Source organism: Pezoporus flaviventris, unplaced genomic scaffold, assembly GCF_033815535.1.
Source record: "Pezoporus flaviventris isolate CSIRO_AGI_PZ_B2104156 unplaced genomic scaffold, CSIRO_AGI_Pfla_v1 ptg000228l, whole genome shotgun sequence".
NCBI classification, from domain to species: Eukaryota; Metazoa; Chordata; class Aves; order Psittaciformes; family Psittacidae; genus Pezoporus; species Pezoporus flaviventris.
The window spans coordinates 926287-949452 of record NW_026892776.1 but is presented as its reverse complement, the minus strand read 5'-3'; the positions used below and the strand labels follow the sequence as shown (position 1 = coordinate 949452).

Here is a 23166-nt window from a genome sequence, read left to right as displayed (position 1 = left end):
AGAGCTGTTGGAGCAAGGCCAGAGGAAGCCACAAGGCTGACCAGAGCCTGGAGCAGCTCCCGTATGGAGACAGGCTGAGAGAGCTGGGCTTGTTCAGCCTGGGGAGAAGAGGCTGCATAGAGATCTCAGAGCAGCTTCCAGTGCCTGGAGGGGGCTACAAGGATGCTGGAGAGGGACTCTTCATCAGGGACTGCAGTGATAGGACAAGGGGTGATGGGTTCAAACTGAAACAGGAAGAAGCTCTTCCCTGTGAGGGTGCTGAGGCGCTGGCACAGGGTGCCCAGAGAAGCTGTGGCTGCCCCATCCCTGGCAGTGTTCAAGGCCAGGTTGGACACAGGGGCTTGGAGCAAGCTGCTCTATGGAAGGTGTCCCTGCCCGTGGCAGGGGTTGGAGCTGGAGGAGCTTTAAGCTGCCTTCAACCCCAACCAGTCTGTGATTATTGAAGTACCTCAGTGAGCACTGAGCTCCTCCTGACCATAGCACAGATGCCTTTTCAAAACTGGAATATTTACTTTCAAATGTAATTGCATGTCATTAAGCAGTTTGCAGCTGGTTTTGTGACGTTGTGTAACTGTTATTCTGAAATCTCTCTGGTGAGCAGCTACTGTGACCACATTCAACTTTCAAAAATCTATTGTTGGCAGCAGAGTGGAAAGCTATGCAATTGGTTAAAAATGAATGGCAGTTGGAGTTGGGAATGAGGGAGCAGTTTCTTACCGGGATCCCTTCCAGAGGAGGAAGGTGGAGTTTGAAGCTGCTCATGGCCTTTCTAAAATAAGAGTCAAAGCAAGTAAGTGCTTTCTGCTATGGCTGAAACACCAACTGGTGATGTGTAGGAGAAGAAAAGCTCAGGGAGAAGAGGAATTTTGCTTTGATCTGAATGTTTCTCTCTACTGATATTCTGCTGTAAAATAATCCACTTGTATTAAAACTCTTGTGTACTTACAAAATACACTGATTAATACACTGATCCTCATCTCAAGAGTATCCACACTGGACGGTTTTTGTGCTGAAAGCAAACAGAATGGTTTATCGAGCCTTTATGGTGCTGCGGTCTGGGTGTAGGTGCTGGGATGCTGTGTTGCAGGCCAAAATTGCAGGTGGTGGTGGCAGAAATGGCTCCAGGGACTGGCCTTGGGAAACTGCCTGTCCTGAGACCACTGTGGTGAAGCAGACAGGAGGGATGTCTGGTGTTGAGCCCCTTAAGTGTGAGCTGAAGTGTTCCTTTGTCCCCTGCTCTCTGCTCCTTGCTTGTTTTGGGGGTTCATGCTCTACCGTGTGTGCTGCCTTCAGCTTGAGCACTGTGTGCTCTGGGGAGCTTTGCATCGTCCTGAATGGTGGCAGCCTGCCTCCCCCTGTGTGGGACAATGTGCCTCAGTGATTAGAGGCTGTTGCTCTTCCTTTACATCCCCCCCAACCTCTTTATTGTATCCAGACACACCAGATAATTGGGCATTAAGGAATTAAAAGCTTGTTCCCAAGCCACAGGTAGTGCTTGCAATACGTGGTACGTATGTATGGTGCAAACACGAGTTTGTATATTAATGATGTGATATCCAACATAACATGATAGTTGCATTGTTTGGTTTGGTTTGGTTTGAAGTAAGATACCTCTTAAGGCATCTTTCATTAAGCTGTTCAGGTGCTTTGCGTTGTTCAGCATAACTTGCCAGCACACACGCACAGATGCTTTACCACAGGTTTGAGTCAGGATGAAAATAATTTCCTACTTATTCAGGTTCTCTTTGCATTAATTCTATATTATTGATGATCTGGGATATATTTAGTCCTGGTCCATGAAATTGTGTTTAAGCAAGCCATATACATTTTAGGGGGAAAGCATTAAGAACAGCAGAGTAGATTGATCTATTACTTGGAACTGGTCACATCTCAGGTGTGATGTATAAGAACAATGGAGCAAATGTGGTCCTTCTTACTGGGCTCAGTAGCAATGCATCACACAGGCACTGGCATGTCAAAGTAACTCATTTTATCCTCAGTTACTGAAAATTTCATTGGGCCCACATCTGGGATCTCTGAATTTGGGAATCCACATGCACATGGCTATGTGCATACTAGAAATCCTGGGAGTTCATTCCTTTCTGCCTGTGTGAGGGGTGTGCTGTGGGTGGGTGTCTTGGACCATAGAGCATCAAGGGTTTGATAACACTGTGCCTTGTCTGCCACATACTTCAGAGAATCACAGAGTGGTTTGGCGTGGAAAGGACCTTCAGATCACCCAGTTCCAGCCCCCTGGCACGGGCAGGGACACCTTCCACTCGAGCAGCTTGCTCCAAGGCTCTGTCCAAAAGAGGCTGAATCAGGAATCTGTGGAGAAAGAGAGATTTTGAGGGGACTTTTGCTGGAAAACAAGAGGCTTAAAATAAAGCTATTTCAGGTTTGTATATTCAAACAGGTCATGAATCAGCGCGGGGGGGGGGGGGGGGGAGAGTGGAGACTTTTAAGCTGAAACACGTACATGAATCAGGCACTGGGGGAGTGACCATCGGGCACCAACAGTTCAAACCGGGCTGCTCTGCTGTGACTTGGTGCTTCCCTCTCCTGCAGGCGGGTTTGGGGCTGCCGGTGCTTGTAGCACAGAGGACGTATGAGCCGCCAGTAAGTAAGAGCTGTGCTGTTTGAGAGGGGCTGTTTGCACAGGGTTTGCTTCAGGGTTACAGTAGGAAATGGGAGTGATTATTTCTTGTCCAGAAGTTCGGATAGGTGCAGGTAAATCAGACTTGGAGCTTTCTCAGAAACACTGTTTTCCTTTTTTGTATAGCTTAGAATTGGGAAGTTGCATTTAGTGCGTGGCTGTAGGAGTTGGAATGGTGTGGCTTTGAAACCCAAGTGAATTTAACTGCTTAAGAAGAAAAGTTGAGAAAGAAAATAGCCTTTTTATATCTAAAGAGCTAAAGTGGGTCTTGCTTTTAAACTTTGAAACATTTATTGTTCTTCTGAAAGGTTTTTTAAGTAGTTTTGCAGGAAATGGAAAGAGGACACAGGGCACAGCCCTGTTGTCTGCTGCTGTTGCTTGTGGTGCAGGCATTTAGGTGTAAGTATTTGTAGCTTAATCTAAGGCTGGTGAAGACAAAGTGTAACTCATGGGTGTCACCTGGTTTAACACTTTATTTAGCTCAGAATTCTATGGGTTTAAGGGGGACATTTATTTTTGCTGTCTCTAGAGAAGAATAATTTGCTTGTATTTGAAACAGCTCATCTTTTGGCAGTTTTCCCCCTACCCTGATCAGATTTGCATCCATCCTTCTGCCTAGGAAGGAGCCAGGTGTTCTATATGGGTATAGAGTCATAGACTGGTTTAGGTTGGAAGGGACCTTAAAGCTCCTCCAGCTCCAACCCCTGCCACAGGCAGGAACACCTTCCACTAGAGCAGCTTGCTCCAAGCCCCTGTGTCCAACCTGGCCTTGAACACTGCCAGGGATGGGGCAGCCACAGCTTCTCTGGGCACCCTGTGCCAGCACCTCAGCACCCTCACAGGGAAGAGCTTCTGCCTAAGAGCTCATCTCAGTCTCCCCTCTGGCAGGTTAAAGCCATTCCCCTTGGCCTGTCCCTACATCCCTTGTCCCAAGCCCCTCTCCAGGTTTCCTGCAGCCCCTTCAGGCACTGGAGCTGCTCTCAGGTCTCCCCTTCAGGAGCCTTCTCTTCTCCAGGCTTTATTTAAATTGCTGACTGAATTTAATCAGGCAGCACCAGCAAAGCTGCTGTTACTTTAGTGTTAAACAGCTCTTTATGAGGATCAGGTGTAAGAACTATAATTTTTCAGATGACTGTCTTTAACCCCATAGTGTGAATAGTGGAAATAGCCTTTAGATGTAGCTTGATTGTGCTCTTTAACATTAGTGCCTTGAGTCTTACATGGAGGAAAATAGCCCCAGCAAAGCTTTAACCTCTTGCCTTACTCAGAGATTTTGTTCCCCTCTGAGACATTCAGTGGTAGGATGCACATTATTAGGTGGTCATCACTGATTCCAGTTGATGAGGTGGCCACAGTGTAACCCTCCTGCTTTGGATAATCCTGTAATAAGTTTCTTCAAGTTAATAAATCTCAATGATTTTTTGCCATGTATTAGTCTTGGTGATTACAGGCTGGCAAAGGAAGTGATGCTGTGAGTGTGAGGCAGTGATGTGTGGGAGCTTTCAGCATCTGAGCCAGGCCCAGGCAGTTACATGAGGGCTGCAGAGCTGTGAGTCTTACGTCAGGGTGGGGATGGGCAGTGCTGAGCCATACAAACCAAACACGGTAGGTTTGAATTGAGTTTGAGGAATAGGGATTTTTAAGGCTCAAGTCAACAAGCAGGTCTGTAAACCCTGCTTACAGTGAAGCTCTATGCACAGGATAGGAGCAAACGCTTGAGCATTTCGTCAGCCTCCTTGCTGTCTCTTGCCAGGCTTCACAGGCTGTCCTGCATTGCATCAGGTCTGCTGGATGTTATTTTCCAGCTGTGATTTGAAGCCAAATGTAAAATCAGTCTTCCTTATATTGATAGAACAAGGGAAGAGCCTGTTCTAATATGCCTGTGCCAGTTCAGTCTATAAATTACTCTTGTTGGCTGTTTATATTCATGTTCAGAAAATGGAATGATCATTTGTAGGTATGAGAAAAGCATGTTAAAGGCTCTGGGTGGATCTTGTACCTGATGCAATCTGGGTGATGGCACCTCTGAGGTATTCTCCTGTGGCACACACAGGCAGATGTGGAGGTGCGTGGCTAGCCTCAGACCTGCCAGGTCTCATGTTGCCTTCAGCATCTCTTGTCTGATCACAGAATCAACCAGCTCGGAAAAGCCCTTTCAGCTCATCCACTCCAACCATTCCCAGCACTGCCCAGGCCACCCCTAACCCATGGCACTGAGGCCTCGTCTCCACGCTGTGTGAACACTTGTAGGGACGGTGACTGCAGCCCTGCCCTGGGCAGCCTGTTCCAATGCCTGAGCACCCTCTGGGGAAGGAATTTTTCCTCAGCTCCATCTCAACCTCTTCTGGTGTAGCTTGAAGCGGGATGTGGCTGCATGGGGCAGTGCCTGGTCTCAGACCCTTGTGGCAGAAGCTGCATGTGCCTGGGGCAGGCTTGTGACACCAGCTTCCCTGCTCATGTGAGGTGTCACACGTGGCCCTTCGCTGCCCAGGAGAGAATGCACACTGAGCTCCAAGCCAAGGCTTACAGAGATGAGTAAGGGAGGATGTGGTACATTTGTACTTGACAACTGGAAAAATGCTTGAAAAAAAACCAAATCAAGCATCTGCTAATGAATGAGACCCTTGGAATCCTGAGATGTTTGAAGACTGTGGAATTTGGTCAAAAGCAGGGAGCCGGAATTAAAAGCTGGATGTGTCAGTGCCTTGCAGGTGCCCTTCCTCGGCTGTAAGCTGCAGTACTGACAAGTGCAGCTTGTGTTTGCTCCAAGCAACTTGTAAAGGGAAAGGCAGCTTCTTGTGTTTTAAACTTGGAGTTTTATACGATTTATAGTGAAAATGTGTTTTAGTAGGCAGCTTTTATGCTTATTTTGTCTTTTCCAGTTTCCTAATGGGGCTGTTTTCCCTCTGGGAATGCAGAGGTGACCAAAGCAGAGGGTGCGATGGGAGGCTATGTCAAACCTATCGTAAGTGCAGCACAGCAGGGTCTATCCAGTGCCTTCTGGGCTGTTTCCATAATTTCCCCATTTATTTTTTATAATCTTCAGGGTCTCCCAAGGTGTGGGAATGATCCTGCTGTTTTCTGTGGAATTTGTAGAATCCCAGACTGGTTTGGGTTGAAGGGGCCTTAAAGCTCCTCCAGCTCCAGCCCCTGCCACGGGCAGGGACCCCTTCCACTAGAGCAGCTTGCTCCAAGCCCCTGTGTCAAACCTGCCCTTGAACACTGCCAGGGATGGGGCAGCCACAGCTTCTCTGGGCACCCTGTGCCAGCGCCTCAGCACCCTCACAGGGAAGAGCTTCTGCCTAAGAGCTCATCTCAGTCTCCCCTCTGGCAGGTTAAAGCCTTGTCTTCCAGTTTCTCTTCAGTTCTCTCCCCCATCGCACTGGGGAACAAACAAGTGACTCCGTGGGGCTCAGTTGCCATCTGGGGTTAAACCACAACAGAAATTAAAGTAATTCCAAGCTTTTCTTGGTTGCATGCAGTTACATTAGAAGCACATCTTGTTCTGGAGTGTCTGACTGCAGAATTGGGTCAGGCACACCCTGTGGATGCGTGTTTCCTGCTTGCTCACATTTCTGAAAATAATTGGACATGGGAATGGGTTTGGAGGTTTAAAGCAGTGTTGTCACCTTGGAAAGGAGTTGTTTGGAGTTTTATTTAAGTCCTCGCGGTTACGCCGTGGTTCAGGCAGAGGGAAGGATTAGTAACTCTGATTCACTCCCTCAGTGCAGGTTGTTCCTTGCTACTCACAAACCCAACGGTGAAGTAAGGTCACTACTTCTATTTTTACTCTCTTACCACGTCCTCCTTGTCATGCTGGAGAGGGACTCTTCATCAGGGACTGTAGGAATGGGACAAGGGGTGATGGGTTCAGACTGAAACAGGGAAAGTTCAGGTTGGATCTTAGGCAGAAGCTCTTCCCTGTGAGGGTGCTGAGGCGCTGGCACAGGGTGCCCAGAGAAGCTGTGGCTGCCCCATCCCTGGCAGTGTTCAAGGCCAGGTTGGACACAGGGGCTTGGAGCAAGCTGCTCTATGGAAGGGGTCCCTGGCTGTGGCAGGGGTTGGAGCTGGAGGAGCTTTAAGGTCCCTTCCAACACAAACTGGTCTGGGATTCTGTGCTGGTTGCCACTGAAGCAGTACGTAAGCTGTCAGATGTTATAGGAAAGGACTTTACTCTTCAATGGATTTTGCTACCTCAGCTTTTTATGGGTTTGGGTTTTTTTTGACATTTCTGTGAAGTTCTTGAACCTTGATACGTGAAATAATTTATAATGGCTCTTAATACAAAATCCCAAGGGTCAGGATAATAAGGAACAAGTAACACGAGAGTCGGAAACCAGCAAGTCTGAGATACTTTTATCTTTTGCTCCATAAAATGTCCTGCATTTAAAGGGGGTTTCTCTGATGGATGTGTTACTGTGTTGGAGTGTTTCCTCTACACACACATCACTGATGTGCTCGTCATGGTGTGCAAGTTAAGCCGTTTGGTTCCTTCCAGTAGCCAGGCAATGACCATACCTTGGGAAGCTTGGACGAGCCTTGGATTCCTTAGGGTGGGGAAGGATAATGTGCTAAAGATATCCCAGTACAATTCCTTCTTTCTTAAGAGTTGCATAGAACAAGGCTCAGCCTCTCTATCTGTGCAAAAGGTTTGCAGCATGAACCGGTTGTGCCAAGGATGTTGCTAAATAAAACTGTCTCCAGTTTGTGTTTAGAAAAGCAACCTCACTTCCCTGTTTTTCTCTCAGCAAAAGTGTTGGCTCAAAACAAGTTCAAATAAAGATGACTTCACTGTGACCATCAGCACGTGGGCTGGGGAGCAGAGATGCTGCTTCAGTTGCATGGCTTATTCTTAATGTCATGTCCTGGAGGGAGAAGGGACCCATGTGCTCCAAGTTAGGCAGAGCCAATGGCCAGAGTCAGATGTGAGGTTTGATTTCTCACTGTGACACTGATTCCTTTTAAATCCCAGCCTGTTCAGGAGCTCTTTCTCTGAGCTTTAGTGCTGAGCATGACATTGGGCTTTTCTTACTCCTGACCCCAGCTCCCAAAATCCAGCTGCCCACAAATTCTGAGTCTTCAGCTCAGACTGGTCCCTCCCTGCTTCTTCAGGATCTGAGCATCCAAACAAGCACCTGAGAAGTGAGCTAAGAAGTGGGGTTGCTCCTGATCAGTTCTGTGGTACCAGCCAATTGATGCTTACCAGCGGGTAGAAACATGCATGGAAACACACCTCAGAAGAAGATGGGAACCTGCTTGTGTTTGTCCTGCTAACCACAGGGTAATTGCTGGTGAGCTCAAGGAGGGAACGTGTTGCAAGTCAGTGTAACACTGAGCCTGATGCTCTGGCTAGTCCTGAAGATGATGTTTCTCAGTGTCCTTCTCTCCTAAAAGACTTCCCTGCAGTGCTTCCTAGGGCTGCCAGGAGGAAGGAGCAGTTCATATTTTTATGAAGCTTTGAAGATGAATAGTGCTAATTATTATTTATAGATATTTATTCTCACTATGGGTAGTGCACCTTGATCCTGGGCATGAAAAGAAACCTGGACATTTGTAAGCTGGTCAGGCATGAGTAGAACCTTCTGAAGTCTTTATGTACTGGTTTCCCTGCTGGGTTGTATGTATCATTGCAGTGTATTTGTCATGGAAAATGACTAGTTTGGATCTGTATTGTCCCAGTCAGCTGTGCTAAAGGAATCCTTACTCATTTACCTCAGCTCTGCTGACGCATAGTGTCTGGGCATGCTAAGAGGGAACAGGGAAATAGCATTAGCCTGGCCCAAGGCAGATTATCAACAGGGCTTCCTGTAGTTTTAATGAGGAAACTCGGATCTGATGCTGGTCAGAGCCACCACTATTGCAAAGAGTATCTGTGTTTCTGCATCTTTCTGTCACTGCAGCTTTTAGCACCTTTCACTGGTGCTGAACTTTATGTAACAGACAAGAATGAGGAGAAAAATGTCAAACAGTTGGGGCTTTTTGTCCTAAAATCCTGCTTAACAGATTAAGCAGAAAAGGGAAGGGGGGGATGATCAGGGGAAATTCATGTCTTGTTGCTCATGTGAAGCTACAAGACATATAGATGGTAGTTCTACAAGTATTTTCTGAGATGTTGTAGTAGAGGACTCTGCTGACTGGCACACAGGGTCTCTGGAGCTGTGCGTGTGTTTAACTCAAAGCTGAAGGTGATGAACAGGCATGGCAACATTCATCACACCCAGACAGTTGTGAAAATGCAGTCTGTAGGCATTTTTAATGCTATTTGACATAAAGTCACAGACTGGTTTGTGTTGAAAGGAAGCCTAAAGCTCACCCAGCTCCAGCCCCTGCCACAGGGAGGCACCCCTTCCACTAGAGCAGCTTGCTCCAAGCCCCTGTGTCCAACCTGGCCTTGAACACTGCCAGGGATGGGGCAGCCACAGCTTCTCTGGACACCCTGTGCCAGCGCCTCAGCACCCTCACAGGGAAGAGCTCCTGCCTAAGAGCTCATCTCAGTTTCCCCTCTGGTTAAAGCGATTCCCCTATGTCCATTAACATAGATCATTCCTGGGTCAGGAGGTTTGTCCTGAAGCTGTAAGAGTGGGGCAGTTGATATGTTCTGCTTAGATCCGAGGGGCTCCTCATCCAGCAGCCCACTGACCTGTTACTCCCTTTGCTGGTCTGTCCCATGAGAGAAGAGGGCAGAACATTGCACAGTATTATTCATGGGGATGTTGTGTTGCCCCTTGCTCAGGCAGAAGGGGATGGATTTGTTCATGTGTGACCAAACACAAGGCAGTATTCATGGTGTGTAGTGGGTTTCTGGTGGGTCTGGTGAAGGGTCTCTCCAAGGTCCAAGCCAGAGCAATGGGTCCAAGAAACCAGCGTGGAACATGTCAAGAGAGGGAGTTTCTGATCCAACATTGGGTATCTGGGGAGAGGAGAGGAGAGGAGGATGGTGATGCCCTGCACACTGTTGAGTTTGCAGGAGCTCGCATGACCCTCGTAGGCTCCTTGTGTTGCTGCTGCAGCCTTTGGAAAAGAAAAAATACAGGAGCCTTTCACAGGGTTCTGCTGCTGCCAGGAATCCTCCTTCTGATGAGCCTGGCATGAGGTGTAAGCACCGCCTTTATATTATATACAGATAATGCTGGCAGCTTCCTGTCGGATTGATGGGACAAGAGGAAGGAATTGTTACTCCTTTTGAAAGTTTCCAATTAGGACTGAAATGGCAGTAACTGAGTGGAAAGCCAGCACTGAACTGCTCATTAAAACCTTCCTCCTCAGCAGGTCCTGCCCAGCAAACTCTCCAACTCTCATTTGGCATTGTGGTGGTTTGGTAGTGCTGGATTGCATCTGGTTTGTATCCAGCCCTGTCAGTGTTCTGCCATGGATGGCACCCATGGGCTCTGGAGTCTTAATTCAGCCAAGCAAAGGACACAGGACAATTGTTCTGCAGGGGGGAAATTGGGAACATTCATTCATGAGGAAATCAGTGTTTTGTGTTTGGGAGACTGAAAAGGAAACGCATCCAGCCAAGAAAGGAGAGTGGTGTCTTGTCCAGGGCAGTAGCAGGAAAAAATCAATGCCAAGGGGAGAATGAGGGAAAGAGACAGCAAAAGAGATCTGTAGGGGGATAGAAAGGAGGGAAAAGTGACCAAAGAAGATGTCTTTGCATGTGCTGGAAGAACAGTTATGATATGAGTGGCATTGCTTCAAGTGTCGTGTGTGTCGAGCAACATGGTTGAGTGTAAAGTGTCCCTGCCCACAGCAGGGGGTTGGAACTGGATAATTTTAAGGTCCTTTTCAACCCAAACCATTCTATGGTTCTATGACTTTGTTGGGTTAAACACTGGAGTGAGCACTATATGACAGGAGGGTGATGAATCAAGAAGGGAAGACCACACAATGTAGTATCTGTGACCAGGGAGCCTCCTTCAGACCTCAGAGGGGTTAAGAGGCAATGCCTGAGCTGTTAGCTGGGAAGATGCTGGGGTTTGGACTATAGCTATGTTACAGAGCTCATTTTGCCAGTGCTGGGAATCCAGAGAGATGTATGGAGGTGAGGCAGTTGCCAGGGAGGTAGTTACAGGATCACACATGTCCTCTGAAGGCATCAGTGGCTTTAGACTTAGCAAAGATTTATAGATTAAATAGACCCCTGATTACTGTGACAGCTTCATTTCCCTCACCTTAGGTAAGCATAGGGCCACAACCAGCATCATTAGCCTTCTGAAACACAGTTAAGTGTCTGAAGAAACACCTTTTGAGCCTGAGAAGCTTTGCTTATTATTCCAGGTACAGGGATTCATTGCTTGGGAGTTTCTTCCAAAACCAACAAGCTGGTTTTTTCTCTCCTAGCTCTTCTCTTAGGAAACGCAGCCAACTCCTCGCGTCACGGAGGCCCAGCATGAATGTGAACTGTGCTGCTGGCACAGACTGGCCGAGAAATCCGGAGCCCACTTGTTCTGTGGGGAGCACAACGGTAGCAGTCCAGGAGTCAGAAGAAAGCAACGTGGTGTTAGGAGGTCACAGCCCGGCTGCAGCTCCCAGGACTGAGGGTGATGTTCTTAGCATTGTCCCTAGCATTGTCCTTATCAGTGAGAGGGTTTTAGAGTTGTTTTGTTTTTCTGGGGGGGATGCTGTGTTTTGGGAAAAATCCAGTATCTCAAAGCAGTTTGCCGTGGGGAATACGTATCCTGCCTTTGCCAGGTTGGTCTAAAGGACAATGGTCCACAGCAGAGTTTGGGGTCTTGCTGTTTTAGCAGGAACATCACACAGGTACGCCCTGGCTGGCCAACTTGCAGCTCCTCCTGAGTTGTCCTCCTGAGCACGTTAACTGGACATTCCTGAAGAGCTGTGTGCCCACCATGGAGCAGCATCAGCCACCATCAACTATGGTGTGTGCTTCTGCTCCTGCTTTGCTGTAAGAGTAGTTGTCAGTGCTGGGACTCTGTGTGTATTTCTGGCCTTGTGTAATTCCTGGACTCCTGCTCTTACACACTGAAGCTGCTTGCTTTAACAAGGAGCATTAGGCATCATGGTTCATCAGGAATTTTCTTATTCACAATCCAACCGCTGGCTCAGTTTTAAAATGCAGTGTGGTTTTATGTCATGTAACGTTACCCTGACATCCCTGTATGACTCAGTTTATGATGTGTAACACTACACATATTGACATCCCTGTGTGACTCAGTTTTCTTACTACAGTGTTACAGTGAAATGATGTTTTTCAGCATCCTCAATATCTTACTCTTGCAATATTCATTTGTCTCTCTCAGGTTTAGATCCTGAATGCCGACACACTCCTTGTCCAGTAAGTCCCCAGCTCAGTAGCATGTTGTCTGCTCCTGAAGACACTCACAACTGCCATTTCCAAGATGGAAATAAGAGACAGTCAGAATATTTTAACACCCAGGAACGCCATGGGTGCTGCACCTTGTCCTCAAGCAGCAGTTCACAGCCAGTGGCTTCAGAGAAGGTGACGCTCGTGGTAGATGGCACTCGCTTTGCAGTGAATCCGCAGATTTTCACTGCTCACCCTGACACCATGCTGGGAAGGTGGGTCATTTCCACTGTTTTCAAGATACCTCAAGGGGGTTAAATGTTTGCTACAGTGGAACAAACTCCAAAAGTCTGTTTGTCATCTGTACACACAAGCAAGGTTGACCTCATTCAGAACTTGGCTGTGAGGGCTTGAAGACATGCCCAGATGTAGAAGGAGTTGGTAGTTCTCTAGGTAACATTCTTCTGTCTTCAGTGAGTGCTTTTAGGTAGACCTGGTCTCCTTTTGCCTCTGTTTAAGTGTTTGCTGTGTTTGTAAGCAGTGCATCTGTTCCCAGCTGATAACCTCCCTTCCAGAATGGGGAAAATGATAATGTTCCATCCCCCTTCTGTTATCTTTTGATACTCTCCCCAGAGAGAATTTACTAAGCTCCCTGTAGCATGGCATAAAGGTTGGAGCCTTTTGACACAATAGGAAGCACTCATTTTCTGTATTGCCAGTGCTTTCACCCATCTCTGACCAAAGGAGATGGGTTACTGACCCTTGTGGAGGCTGTTGTGTAAAACAAGGGATCAAAAAGCATGTGGTGGGTATCTCATGTAGTGTCAGTGAAAGGGCTTTATTGCTGGGGTATTTTCTGACCCAGGGTTGAATGAGCTGTCCCTTGGAGCTGTGGCTTGTTTCATCCAATCCAGTAGATGTAACAAGAGTCCAGTTATAGGATGACTGAGCTGAGACAGCTCTTGTGCTTATTTACCATGTGAGAGATTTAAATGTAGGGTTTGTTACTGTTTATGTGTGTCACTGCTGGATTTGTTTAACCTCAATGCACCTATTGATCTCTAGAATGAATGCATTTCAATATACTTCTGCCCTTACATAGATTTTTATCTGTTCAGAATGTTTGGACCAGGAAGAGAATACAATTTCACGCGGCCAAATGAAAAGGGGGAATATGAAATCGCAGAAGGAATCAGCTCAGCTGTGTTCCGGACTGTGCTGGTAAGGACGTGTTTGCAGATGGAAGAAAACAATCTGTGCCAGACTGAGCCATGTCCCAGGGGAGATGCAGCTGCCTGGGACATGTTCTGTTATTCCTGTTCTGCACTGTGATTGTATTAAAACTCTTTGGTGGGAGTCAACATTTCAGATGTTGCCTTTTACCTTTCTTGTGTCACAGTGTTGTAACCTATGAGCTGTTATGAAACTCTCTGCCATGGGAAAGGTTTTAGCTGGAGCTCGCTGTTGATCAGACCCAAGGGGATCTGCAGAGAGACAGAGAGATGTAAATTCGTGGACAAGGAGGGCGGTTTTACTGTTCACAGAGCTATAAATAACCTCTGTAACTCTCAAATGTTGCTTAACAAAACAAAGCGGTAATGAAAAGTTATCAGGGTCCAAGATATTCTTAATTTTTCATTTCAAAATTGCCCTTTTATTTGCAGGATTATTACAAAACTGGGATCATTAACTGCCCTGATGGGATTTCCATCCCCGACCTTCGAGACACATGTGATTACCTCTGCATAAACTTTGATTTTAACACAATCAAATGTCAAGATTTAAGTAAGTATGGAGAGAAACTGGCTCTTAGGAGCTCATCTGCATGGGTTTGAGCACTCTGATCCTGCTTCAGTGCAGTTCTTTATTGTGGGCTTTAGTTTAGCATGGAGGTGTGGACTCACGAAGACTCATCTGTGCATTGCATTTAAACAGCTTCCTTTTTGTGCTGTACCAGTCCCGAGGGAAGTGATCGAATCACAGACACTTTGCTCAAAAAAAGCAAATTGAACTTGTAAAAATCATAGTCTCTTCTTGTAAGAGAGGCTGAGAAGACCTTCTGTTACAGCCAAAGAAAATGAAGGCTAAAAGCAGGGCTATAACTCCTGTCTAAAATGTGCCAGCGAGTCATGAATCATTTAAGCTGAAGGGTGATGTGCAGAGCAGGAACCAAGGACACCAAAGCTGGAAAGCAGTGGAGAGTTCCTAGTCATGAAGGAATCTGACTGGGAGCAGCTTTTCGGTGGGAATGCTGACAAAAAAAAAGTACTTTTAACATAGGCTGTGACAGGGACTGTACAGGGATGGTGTGCATGGCATCATAGCACAGGCCTGGGGGGAATTTCCTACCCTCTCTTCTGATCACAGAGAAGGCAGAAAACGTGCTTTCAGGGACAGAGGTTGGTGCTGGAAATTCAGGTTAAGTATAGTGATGAATAATTCATTCTATTGCTGTTCCACTGTATTGATTGGACCTTGGTGTTCTTTTAGTGGTAGTGTAATGATTTGAAAGTGTAATCCTGTCCATTGGAAATACGGTCTCATGCCTCTGATTTTGCCAGTTCTGGAGCTGTGGAGACTGTTGATGCATCTGAACATGTGTTAAGCAGTTTGTGTGAAGAAGAATGCAGGCTGTGCTCTTGAATGTATATGGAAAGTGTAGAGCTGGGACATACTTTCTTGCTGTGTAAAACAGTTCATCATATGATGTCTGTATTACCAGGTGCTCTGTTACATGAGCTCTCCAACGACGGTGCTCACAAGCAGTTTGACAGCTACCTGGAGGAGCTCATTCTGCCTATAATGGTGGATAGTGCAAGGAAAGGGGAACGTGAATGTCACATTGTGGTGCTGACAGATGAAGACACCGTGGACTGGGATGAAGATCATCCACCTCCAATGGGAGAGGAGTACTCACAAAGTAAGGGCTCGGCACTGGTGCTCCTGGCTCCGTGTTCAGCATGCACTCAGACACATCTGGCTGTAAGGATAGGGCATGTTGCCCAAACAGCAGTCTTCCTCCAGGAAGAGACACTGCTTTTTATGTGCCTTCTGAACTGACTGCTGCTAGAGCCCGGTCAGAGCTTTGGTCTGACCACCTGTATTGGTAATGACACCACCCACTGCATCTTCCTTTTGTTTGCTGCTTCCCCCTCAGCTTTTTCCTGGCTCCTTAGTGAGTGAACACTCTGCTTCACACACCCATCACCACCCATTCTATCTAGCCTGCAATGTGCATCACTGCCGTCCCACCAAGGAAGTGCAGCTAGTCCCAGTGATGGGAACAGACACCTGGAGTAGTTCTTGGAAACCAGACCTGGTTTTCAATGCCTCACAGAATCCCAGACCAGTTTGGGTTGAAGGGACCTTAAAGCTCCTCCAGCTCCAACCCCTGCCACGGGCAGGGACCCCTTCCATAGAGCAGCTTGCTCCAAGCCCCTGTGTCCAACCTGGCCTTGAACACTGCCAGGGATGGGGCAGCCACAGCTTCTCTGGGCACCCTGTGCCAGCGCCTCAGCACCCTCACAGGGAAGAGCTTCTGCCTAAGAGCTCATCTCAGTCTCCCCTCTGGCAGGTTAAAGCCATTCCCCTTGGCCTGTCCCTACAGGCCCTTGGCCAAAGCCCCTCTCCAGGTTTCCTTTAGTGCCCCTTTAGGAACCTTCACATTGTAGCATGTCAAAACCAGGGAGAAAGTCTCTCCTTGTAGATTCTAATCCCCTTTTTTATCCCTCCAGTCCTTTACAGCTCCAAGCTGTACAGATTCTTCAAGTACATCGAGAACCGCGATGTGGCAAAAGCTGTCTTAAAGGAGCGGGGCTTGAAGAACATTCGTATTGGCATTGAAGGTAAAGTGTTCCTTCAGGTGGCTCCACACTAAAGCCTGGTTTCCTCTGGGCTCAAGGCATTTGATGCTTTGCTCTGTGTTTTACAAAGTGTTTATTTTCATGGAATGAGTACAAGCTGGGCATGTTCCTTCACCTTTATCATGTTACACTGAAATTGGTCAGGAGGCTTAAATGTTAGAGAAAAGGAAAAGATCTGTAGCATGGAGCAGTAAGGTTGTTCTCTTCAGGAGTGAGTAAACAGGAAACAGGAGTCCCAAAACTTCTGCCTGCTGATCCAGGCGTTCCCTTAGGGAGCTTAGAGAACATTGTGCTTTGTCCTGGGACACTGTCTTATTTTTAGAGTAGCTGGGTCTGCTCACGAAGTGGCCAACACTGCACAGCCATTGATACAGCTACACAGAGAGCTGCACCCTCTTTTTAGAGACTCATAGAACCATTTAGGTTGGAAAAGACCTTTAAGTTCATCGAATCCAACTGTTCCCCAGCACTGCCAAAGCAGCCACTAAACTATGTCACAAAGTGCCTTATCTGCACATAGGCTCAATCCCTCCAGGGGTGGTGACTCCAGCCCTGCCCTGGGCAGCCTGTTCCAATGCCTGAGCACCCTCTGGGGCAGGAATTGTTCCTCAGCTCCATCTAAACCTGCCCTGGGGCAGCTTGAGGCCGTTTCCTCTTGTCCCATCCCTTGTTCCTTGGGAGCAGAGCCCAGCCCCTCCTGGCTCCATCCTCCTCTCAGGCAGTTGTAGGCAGCCATCAGGTCCCTCCTGAGCCTTCTCTTCTCCAGACTGAACCCCCAGGTCCCTCAGGCTGGAGTGTCCAGCCCTCCTGGACTCCTTTATAGGGAAAAAAAGAACAGTTTTGCAAACCAATAATGGTAAATGTGGAACGTGGGTGTTCATCTCCTAAGTCTCCCTGACCCCATAGTCATTCCTACCTGTCTGTTCTGGGATCCTCTTGTCCCTTTGTGCATATCAGAGGTGTGTAACGTGACTGACTGGCTGTGTTTTCAGGGTATCCCACCTGCAAAGAGAAGGTGAAGAGGAGGCCTGGTGGCCGCTCAGAAGTTATCTACAACTACGTTCAACGGCCCTTCATCCAGATGTCATGGGAGAAGGAAGAGGGCAAGAGCCGTCACGTTGATTTCCAGTGTGTTCGGAGCAAATCCCTCACAAACCTTGTCACTGTGGGTGATGATGTTTCAGAGGACCAGGAGGTTGTAATGCATCACCCCCCACAGGTAGATGAACTGGACAGGCTGAATGCACCGTTCTCTCAAATGGCTGTGAATGATTTACCAGATTAGTGGTGGCTCAGGGTCATGGTCCTGCTGATGTGGGACCGTCTCGGCATGGTTCCGTCCCTGGTGATGGAATACAGACTCTTGCAGGGTGCTTTATCCTCGTTCCTGCTCTTACTACGTTGTCATACTTCAAGCATGTTAATAAAGAGCCACACTCTGGTCTAATTGTGCAATCAAAAGCAACACCTCCTCAAACAAGAAGAAATGATGCTGTTCGTTTCTACTTCAAAGACTTCCAGATTGGTGGGTGCTGAGTATTTTACCTGAACTTCTAGAAGAAAATTAGAAGCATTTTGAAACATCTTGTTTGACATGAGAGAGGAAATTCTGGGCCTGTCAAGACAAAGCTTTCCTTTATCATTAGGCACTTAGCTTTGCTTTTGTGATATATCAGTTACAAAGGACCCAACATCAAAGCAGGAGAGATGATGCTCTTTCATCAACCAGCAGAAATGTAGCACGGTTGGGACAGCAAAATCCTGAGTGTGGAGGAATGTGTTTACACTGCCACCTGGCTCTGCATCCAGTGTTGTACTGCTGTTCTGGGCAAGGATGGACTAGTTCAATAGGAAGTATATGCCTGTTGACAGGTGACAGGAATTGCCCATATATACGTCTCCATAGGATGGAATCATTGTTTTTAGGGATGTTGTCTGTTAAGGTCAGCAAAATGAGTAGATCATATTGAAGGAAAAAGAAAAAAAAATAAGAGACTGTAGTTGATATTTTACCAACAATCTGTTTAGTAGCCTAATAGATGTAAAAAGCTTTCTAGAAGTGACTGCATGCTAAAGACTATCAGTTGTCTCCTCCATCCCCCTGCTAAGACAGAAGTGGAGGAGCTCCCAGTACAGACAGTTTACTCCCTAAGTAAATTCCTTGGTCTCATCCCCCTTAGTCAGTATTTCTGTAGACTCTCCCAGGAGCACTCTACTGTTGCAGCTTGAAAAGGCCAGCTACTGTCTTCTCAGTTTGGAAGTGACTGAACCATTTTGCTGTCAGGCAGGTAAGAAACCAGCCTTCAGCAGAGAAAAATACACATACCTGGGAGCAGCACTTCTTTGCTGCTCTGATTATAGTACCCTTGTCTGTGGTTAAGGCTCTGTTCATTTTGGATTCAGAGACAACAGGGTTGTGACTGTAAGTAGGGACATACTCCAGGCTGGTTTAGCTGAGTTATATCAAAGCCACATGGTCCTGTTCCTTCAGTGTGGAGGTACCTGTAGGCTTCATTAACCCTGAGTAGCACACAATGAGTTCAGAACCACCACAGCCAAGCAGCACATCAACCATAACGGGTCTCTGGTTGTTCTGATGGTTGTGTAGAGGGTTATTTACCCAAAGCAGAATTAAATGTGGTGCAAAGAAAAGCTGAAACCCACTCAAAGGGAGGGAGAGAGCTCCCTTGCAAGGTTGTTAAGTTCAGGTCAGTTCTCTTGCAGTTGGCTGCTGTTGAATCCTGTACCACTTACACATTCAGTTACCCGGTTGTAGTTGGCAAAAGAGAGGTAGGTACTCTGCCCTGGAAGGTTTAATTCTTTGTTGCCGGGGTTGTATTATAAAGCAAATCTTGTTGTATTCTCCATCTGTCTGCAAAGTGTATGGTAGACACAGCACTGAAGTTACTGTTTGCTGCTAAGGATGTTTGGGTTTTCGGTGTAAGTACCATGACAATCTCAAGCACAGATTTTCCTGAGGGTTTATGAGTTTAGTTGCAGTAACAAAATCTCTGCCAAGGCATCAACTTGCTGATATATTTAGCTCCCATTTGTGTGGATACAGTTCTATTCTTTGCAGTGTTTCTGTTCTTAGCTTCTTTCCCAAGTGCAGCAAATCGATTTCTTCTTTTTCTAAGTGCCTATGGGAAGGTTTCCAGAAGTACTTCAGGACCTCCTGGGGGTCCCAGTGGTTCAGACACCCAGTTCCACCTGATGACTTCTGCAAAATGCTCCCTGTGTGTCAGTGGATCGGGATAGAGAAGTGTCCTTCAGGATCAGCACAGAGGTGGTGGCAGTCACTTCCCGTTCTTGCTCTAGGTGAATTTCTGGTTTTGTAGTAGAGAAAGGAAGACACATGGACCATCAGCCCGCCAGCTAAGGGCCAGACCAAGCCCATTGCCTGCCATTCCCACAAGCTGGAAGGCGCTGGTGAGACTCTGCCCAGCAGTGATGGAGCTTGGCCCCAGGACCTATGGATTCTCTTTTTTCTGTGTGTATTTGTTTTTCCAGCTGTGTAAGTTTGAAGTAAATGTCTGTTGGTATTGACCAGCTGACTTGCAACCGGAGATGACACATGGTTCTGTTCTGCGGACCTGAAATGTGTGTGTTGGTGAGCCACAGGATTGTGTCAAGGCATCTGACTTCGATGGGACCTGACAGCCAGGTACCAAAACAAACACCTCCCGTGTCCATCCCTGAGCCCAGCATCAGCAAACCTCTGGAAGGATTTGGCCAGTTTAGTAGGACAGTGATTACAGGGACTTAACTGCAACAGGCCATTGCTGAGAGTTGGAGACTGGCAGTGCCTTGCTGAAGCTTGTTGGTCCTCTGGGTAATCAGTTGGACCTTTGGCATGGATGGAGGTATCCAGCATCCATCATTTCCACACCGGTTTTACCCTTCCAAAAGCCCACTGCAGTTTATTGGCTTTCCCAAGGAATTTAAGATGAGCTTTATTTTTTTTAGTAGAGTGAGTTCTATTGGAACACTAAATCAAGCTGAAGAACAGGCATTAGCTTTTCCTTCTCCTCTCATAGTCACCTGCTTCAGGTACGTCAAGATTTGTCTTCCTCTAGATCTACTGCAGTGTTACCTGTGGTGTGCGTGAACTACAGCTGTATGGTTTCTTTTCTGTATTAAAGCATAAATTATACCTGGCTTGCTTGGCTCGTCTAAAACTCATTTTAAATGGGGAGTAGAAGAACGGGCAGGGGCTCAGTTACTTGAAGGTTTTGTTTCTTCCTTCATAAATAAGTGTGGCTGGGGACCCCAAAGACATAGAAATGGTTTTGCACCAAGCAGAGCCTGGCGGATGGAGCAGGACCTTGTGCAGCACCCACACATAAGCATTACTACTTGGAGTTTACCAGCTCATTGCAGTGATGTTCTAAAAGCAGCACATAGCGCAGGTATGACACAACGCTACTGAACCCAGCAGCTGTGCAGCATCTACACCAAGTCAGAATGCTGCTTTTGATGTGAAAGTTGCTCTCCACTTCTACAACTCCAACTGGAGAAGAAAACAGCTTTGGAGCAGGTCTGGCTTTTATTCCCATCTTCAGTGGTGGATGCACCTCAAGGGTTTTCTTGAGGAGGCTTGAGAAGGCCACCAAGAGAGTTACTCAGATGATGACAGGAACTCATACTCACAAGTGGAGCTGACACAAGGGTGAAGCGATGAACTAAGAACCACAATGGATTTTGGCATGTTACAGACTGATAGGAAAATAATGGTCAGAGCTTTGCTTCCAGTGCCACGTGCTCACTGCTTATTGTGCCTTTTAAAAACAGAGGAAAACCAACTTGTCCTGAAGCTGGTAAAATGAAGTTACATGTATACACTGCAGCCACAAGAAAGGCCAGGATTGTGCACCCTTGCCCAAAGGCAAGTTGTACTCTTCCAGAAAGGTTTAATTCTTCTGGACGTAGCACTTTAACAGGGTCACATTGCTGCCGTGCATCTATAGGAAATACAGTCACAGAATCCCAAACTTGCTTAGGTTAGAAAGGAGCTTAAGATCATCCAGTTCCTACCCCCTGCCACAGGCAGGGACCCCTTCCACCAGAGCAGCTTGCTCCAAGCCCCTGTGTCCAACCTGGCCTTGAACACTGCCAGGGATGGGGCAGCCACAGCTTCTCTGGGCACCCTGTGCCAGAGCCTCAGCACCCTCACAGGGAAGAGCTTCTGCCTTAGATCCAACCTGAACTTGCCCTGTTTCAGTCTGAACCCATCACCCCTTGTCCTGTCACTGCAGTCCCTAATGAAGAGTCCCTCTCCAGCATCCTTGTAGCCCCCTTCAGACACTGGAAGCTGCTCTGAGGTCTCCAGCAGCTTCTCTTCTCCAGGCTGAACAGCCCCAGTGTTCTCAGCCTGTCCTTAGCCCGTGGGTTGCCGCTGCATTCCCACCCCTGAGCACCTGACTCTAAAATGAATTTCAAGTCTGAAACAAGAACCCAAGAGATTCCTTTCCTAGGAGGATTTTATTTACACAACACAATGCAAAGATCATCCCATAAAAAGCAACCCCCACTCCCCTGCCCCATTGGACAGGGCAGTTTTGTAACAGCTTTGAAGTATTTACAGGTGCTTGTTTCCACTTACAGGTTAAGGCAGAGTCAGTGCGCAGTGGTAAGAAACACTTAGTGCAGTTTTGTGCTAGGCATGATACGGAGATGAAGGCAGCATCACTCAGGTTCAGATCCATTGGAAATTCAGACTGGAATTACTCCTGTAAGTCCAGCAACTGCTTGCAGCTTAAATAAAAACCAGAGCTAGGAGATACATACAACCTCGATACACGAGCCAGGAGCTAAGGAAAACATTTGGCTAACATGGAACAGGCACAGTAAAATGTTCCTCTGAAAACGAAATGAAAGCTGGATCCTGGAAAGAAGATGCTGTACTTTTTGTCTCAGCTGTAGCAGGAAGCAGGCTCACAACACAACCATAATACAACAGGAGTGAGGGTGACAACTGCTCCTTGTGCCTTCGGAAAACTTGACCTTTAACTCAAAAAGTAACAACCAGAGGATTCCAAACACACACACGCTAAAAATGCACAGTCCATGTTCCCATAAAGGGTTGGTTTTACAGCAAATTATCCCAAGTTGGAGTTGCTTCACTTCATCTTTGGTATTTAGAAATAAAAATGCCAGTCCCTTTCAGTAAAGGGCTAAGAATGCAGCTACTATCCCAAAAAATCATTTATTCCTAAGCCACAGCAGCTTGAAGGGACTTGGAGGTTTTAATTATCATTATTTTAAGGCAGTAACTAAGCTGTTAGGAAGTTTTAAGACTGGTTTGATATTAACACCTCAGAGTTTTCCAGTGGTTTGTAAGGCAACATCTTCACACAGCTGGAAAAAAACCTGCAGGATAAGGAGATGGAGCAATCTGAGAAGTTGGAATCAGTCCTCCATAAAAAGGGAAAAGGGAGCAGAGGATGCTATGACTGACTAGCCGATGAAAATCCTGACCCTGTAAATCATAGCTTCAGTTAGCCCTTGTTCATTGGAGTAAGCCCTGCTCACTGCAGTGATCCTGGGGCTTTGATTAAGGCTATGTTTGCATTTCAGCTTTGTAGGATCCAAGTGGTATCTACACTGCTTATGGCAACTGCTAGGACACATACAAAAAGCACAAGGAGTGGTCAGGGGAAGGATGCTAAGCAGTTATCACCCACTGTATACAGTGTATACAGCACTCCAATCCCCCAACCAGTCCTTCACAATGGCACTCAATTCAAAAGACATCTAGGTAAAAATTCCCTAAAAAGCACCTATTAAAACAAGTTTCACAACAAACTCATTTTCTTTCACCTCCTAATCTAGAATATTAGGATTAAATATAACTGAGAGCTTCCTTTGACTCTGAAACACTGCTCTGGCTTTGTTTCTGAACAACTTTGTCTGTGTGTGCTATGTAGTTAAGTGTTCAGCACCAGGAAGTTTGCAAGAATCCAAGACAATTCAAATTGATAACAAGCTTTTAGAAACCCCATCACATTTATACATGTATATGTAGACCTAATTGAGAGCTAAAGACTGGAACCAGGCAGGCCCAAAGGTTAATGCCTCCTGCCCCTGGACCCATTAACCAGAGGCATTTTGCAGAGTTAACTACAAAATAGGTGCAAAGTGGAGCAAAAAGGGATTAGCAAAAGCTCAGCTGAGGCAGAATCCTCCCTTCCAAACTGCAGGCATGTTCTGGGATGCCCAGGCAAGGAAAGGCACTTTCCAGCTCTCCTGGAGAGCAACCCGACCATAACTGAATGTACTTGTAGAAATGACACCAGGCAATAAGATAGAGGAAAAGAGGGGAAAAGTGGGCTCCACTGCCCCAGCACTGAGCCCATGATCACTGTCTCTTTGGAAGACTACAG

At 46.9% G+C, this 23166-nt stretch overlaps 1 protein-coding gene across 5 annotated transcripts in view; it reads left to right on the top strand.

Moving 5' to 3' along the window:
• Positions 1-19942, top strand: part of KCTD20 (potassium channel tetramerization domain containing 20) — a 29918-nt gene extending 9976 nt beyond the window's left edge. For 3 of the 5 annotated variants that reach the window (XM_061442552.1, XM_061442547.1, XM_061442551.1), the window contains exons 2-8: positions 10997-11196; positions 11917-12196; positions 13040-13142; positions 13586-13706; positions 14644-14841; positions 15656-15766; positions 16777-19942. In XM_061442552.1, coding sequence (XP_061298536.1) covers positions 11046-11196; positions 11917-12196; positions 13040-13142; positions 13586-13706; positions 14644-14841; positions 15656-15766; positions 16777-17069 — 1257 coding nt within the window. In that variant the 5' untranslated portion in view covers positions 10997-11045 and the 3' untranslated portion in view covers positions 17070-19942. Of the gene's footprint in view, positions 1-2481; positions 2620-10996; positions 11197-11916; positions 12197-13039; positions 13143-13585; positions 13707-14643; positions 14842-15655; positions 15767-16776 lie in introns of those variants that run through there. The other 2 variants (XM_061442550.1, XM_061442549.1) reach the window with 2 other exon arrangements.
• Positions 19943-23166: the final 3224 nt, after the last annotated feature.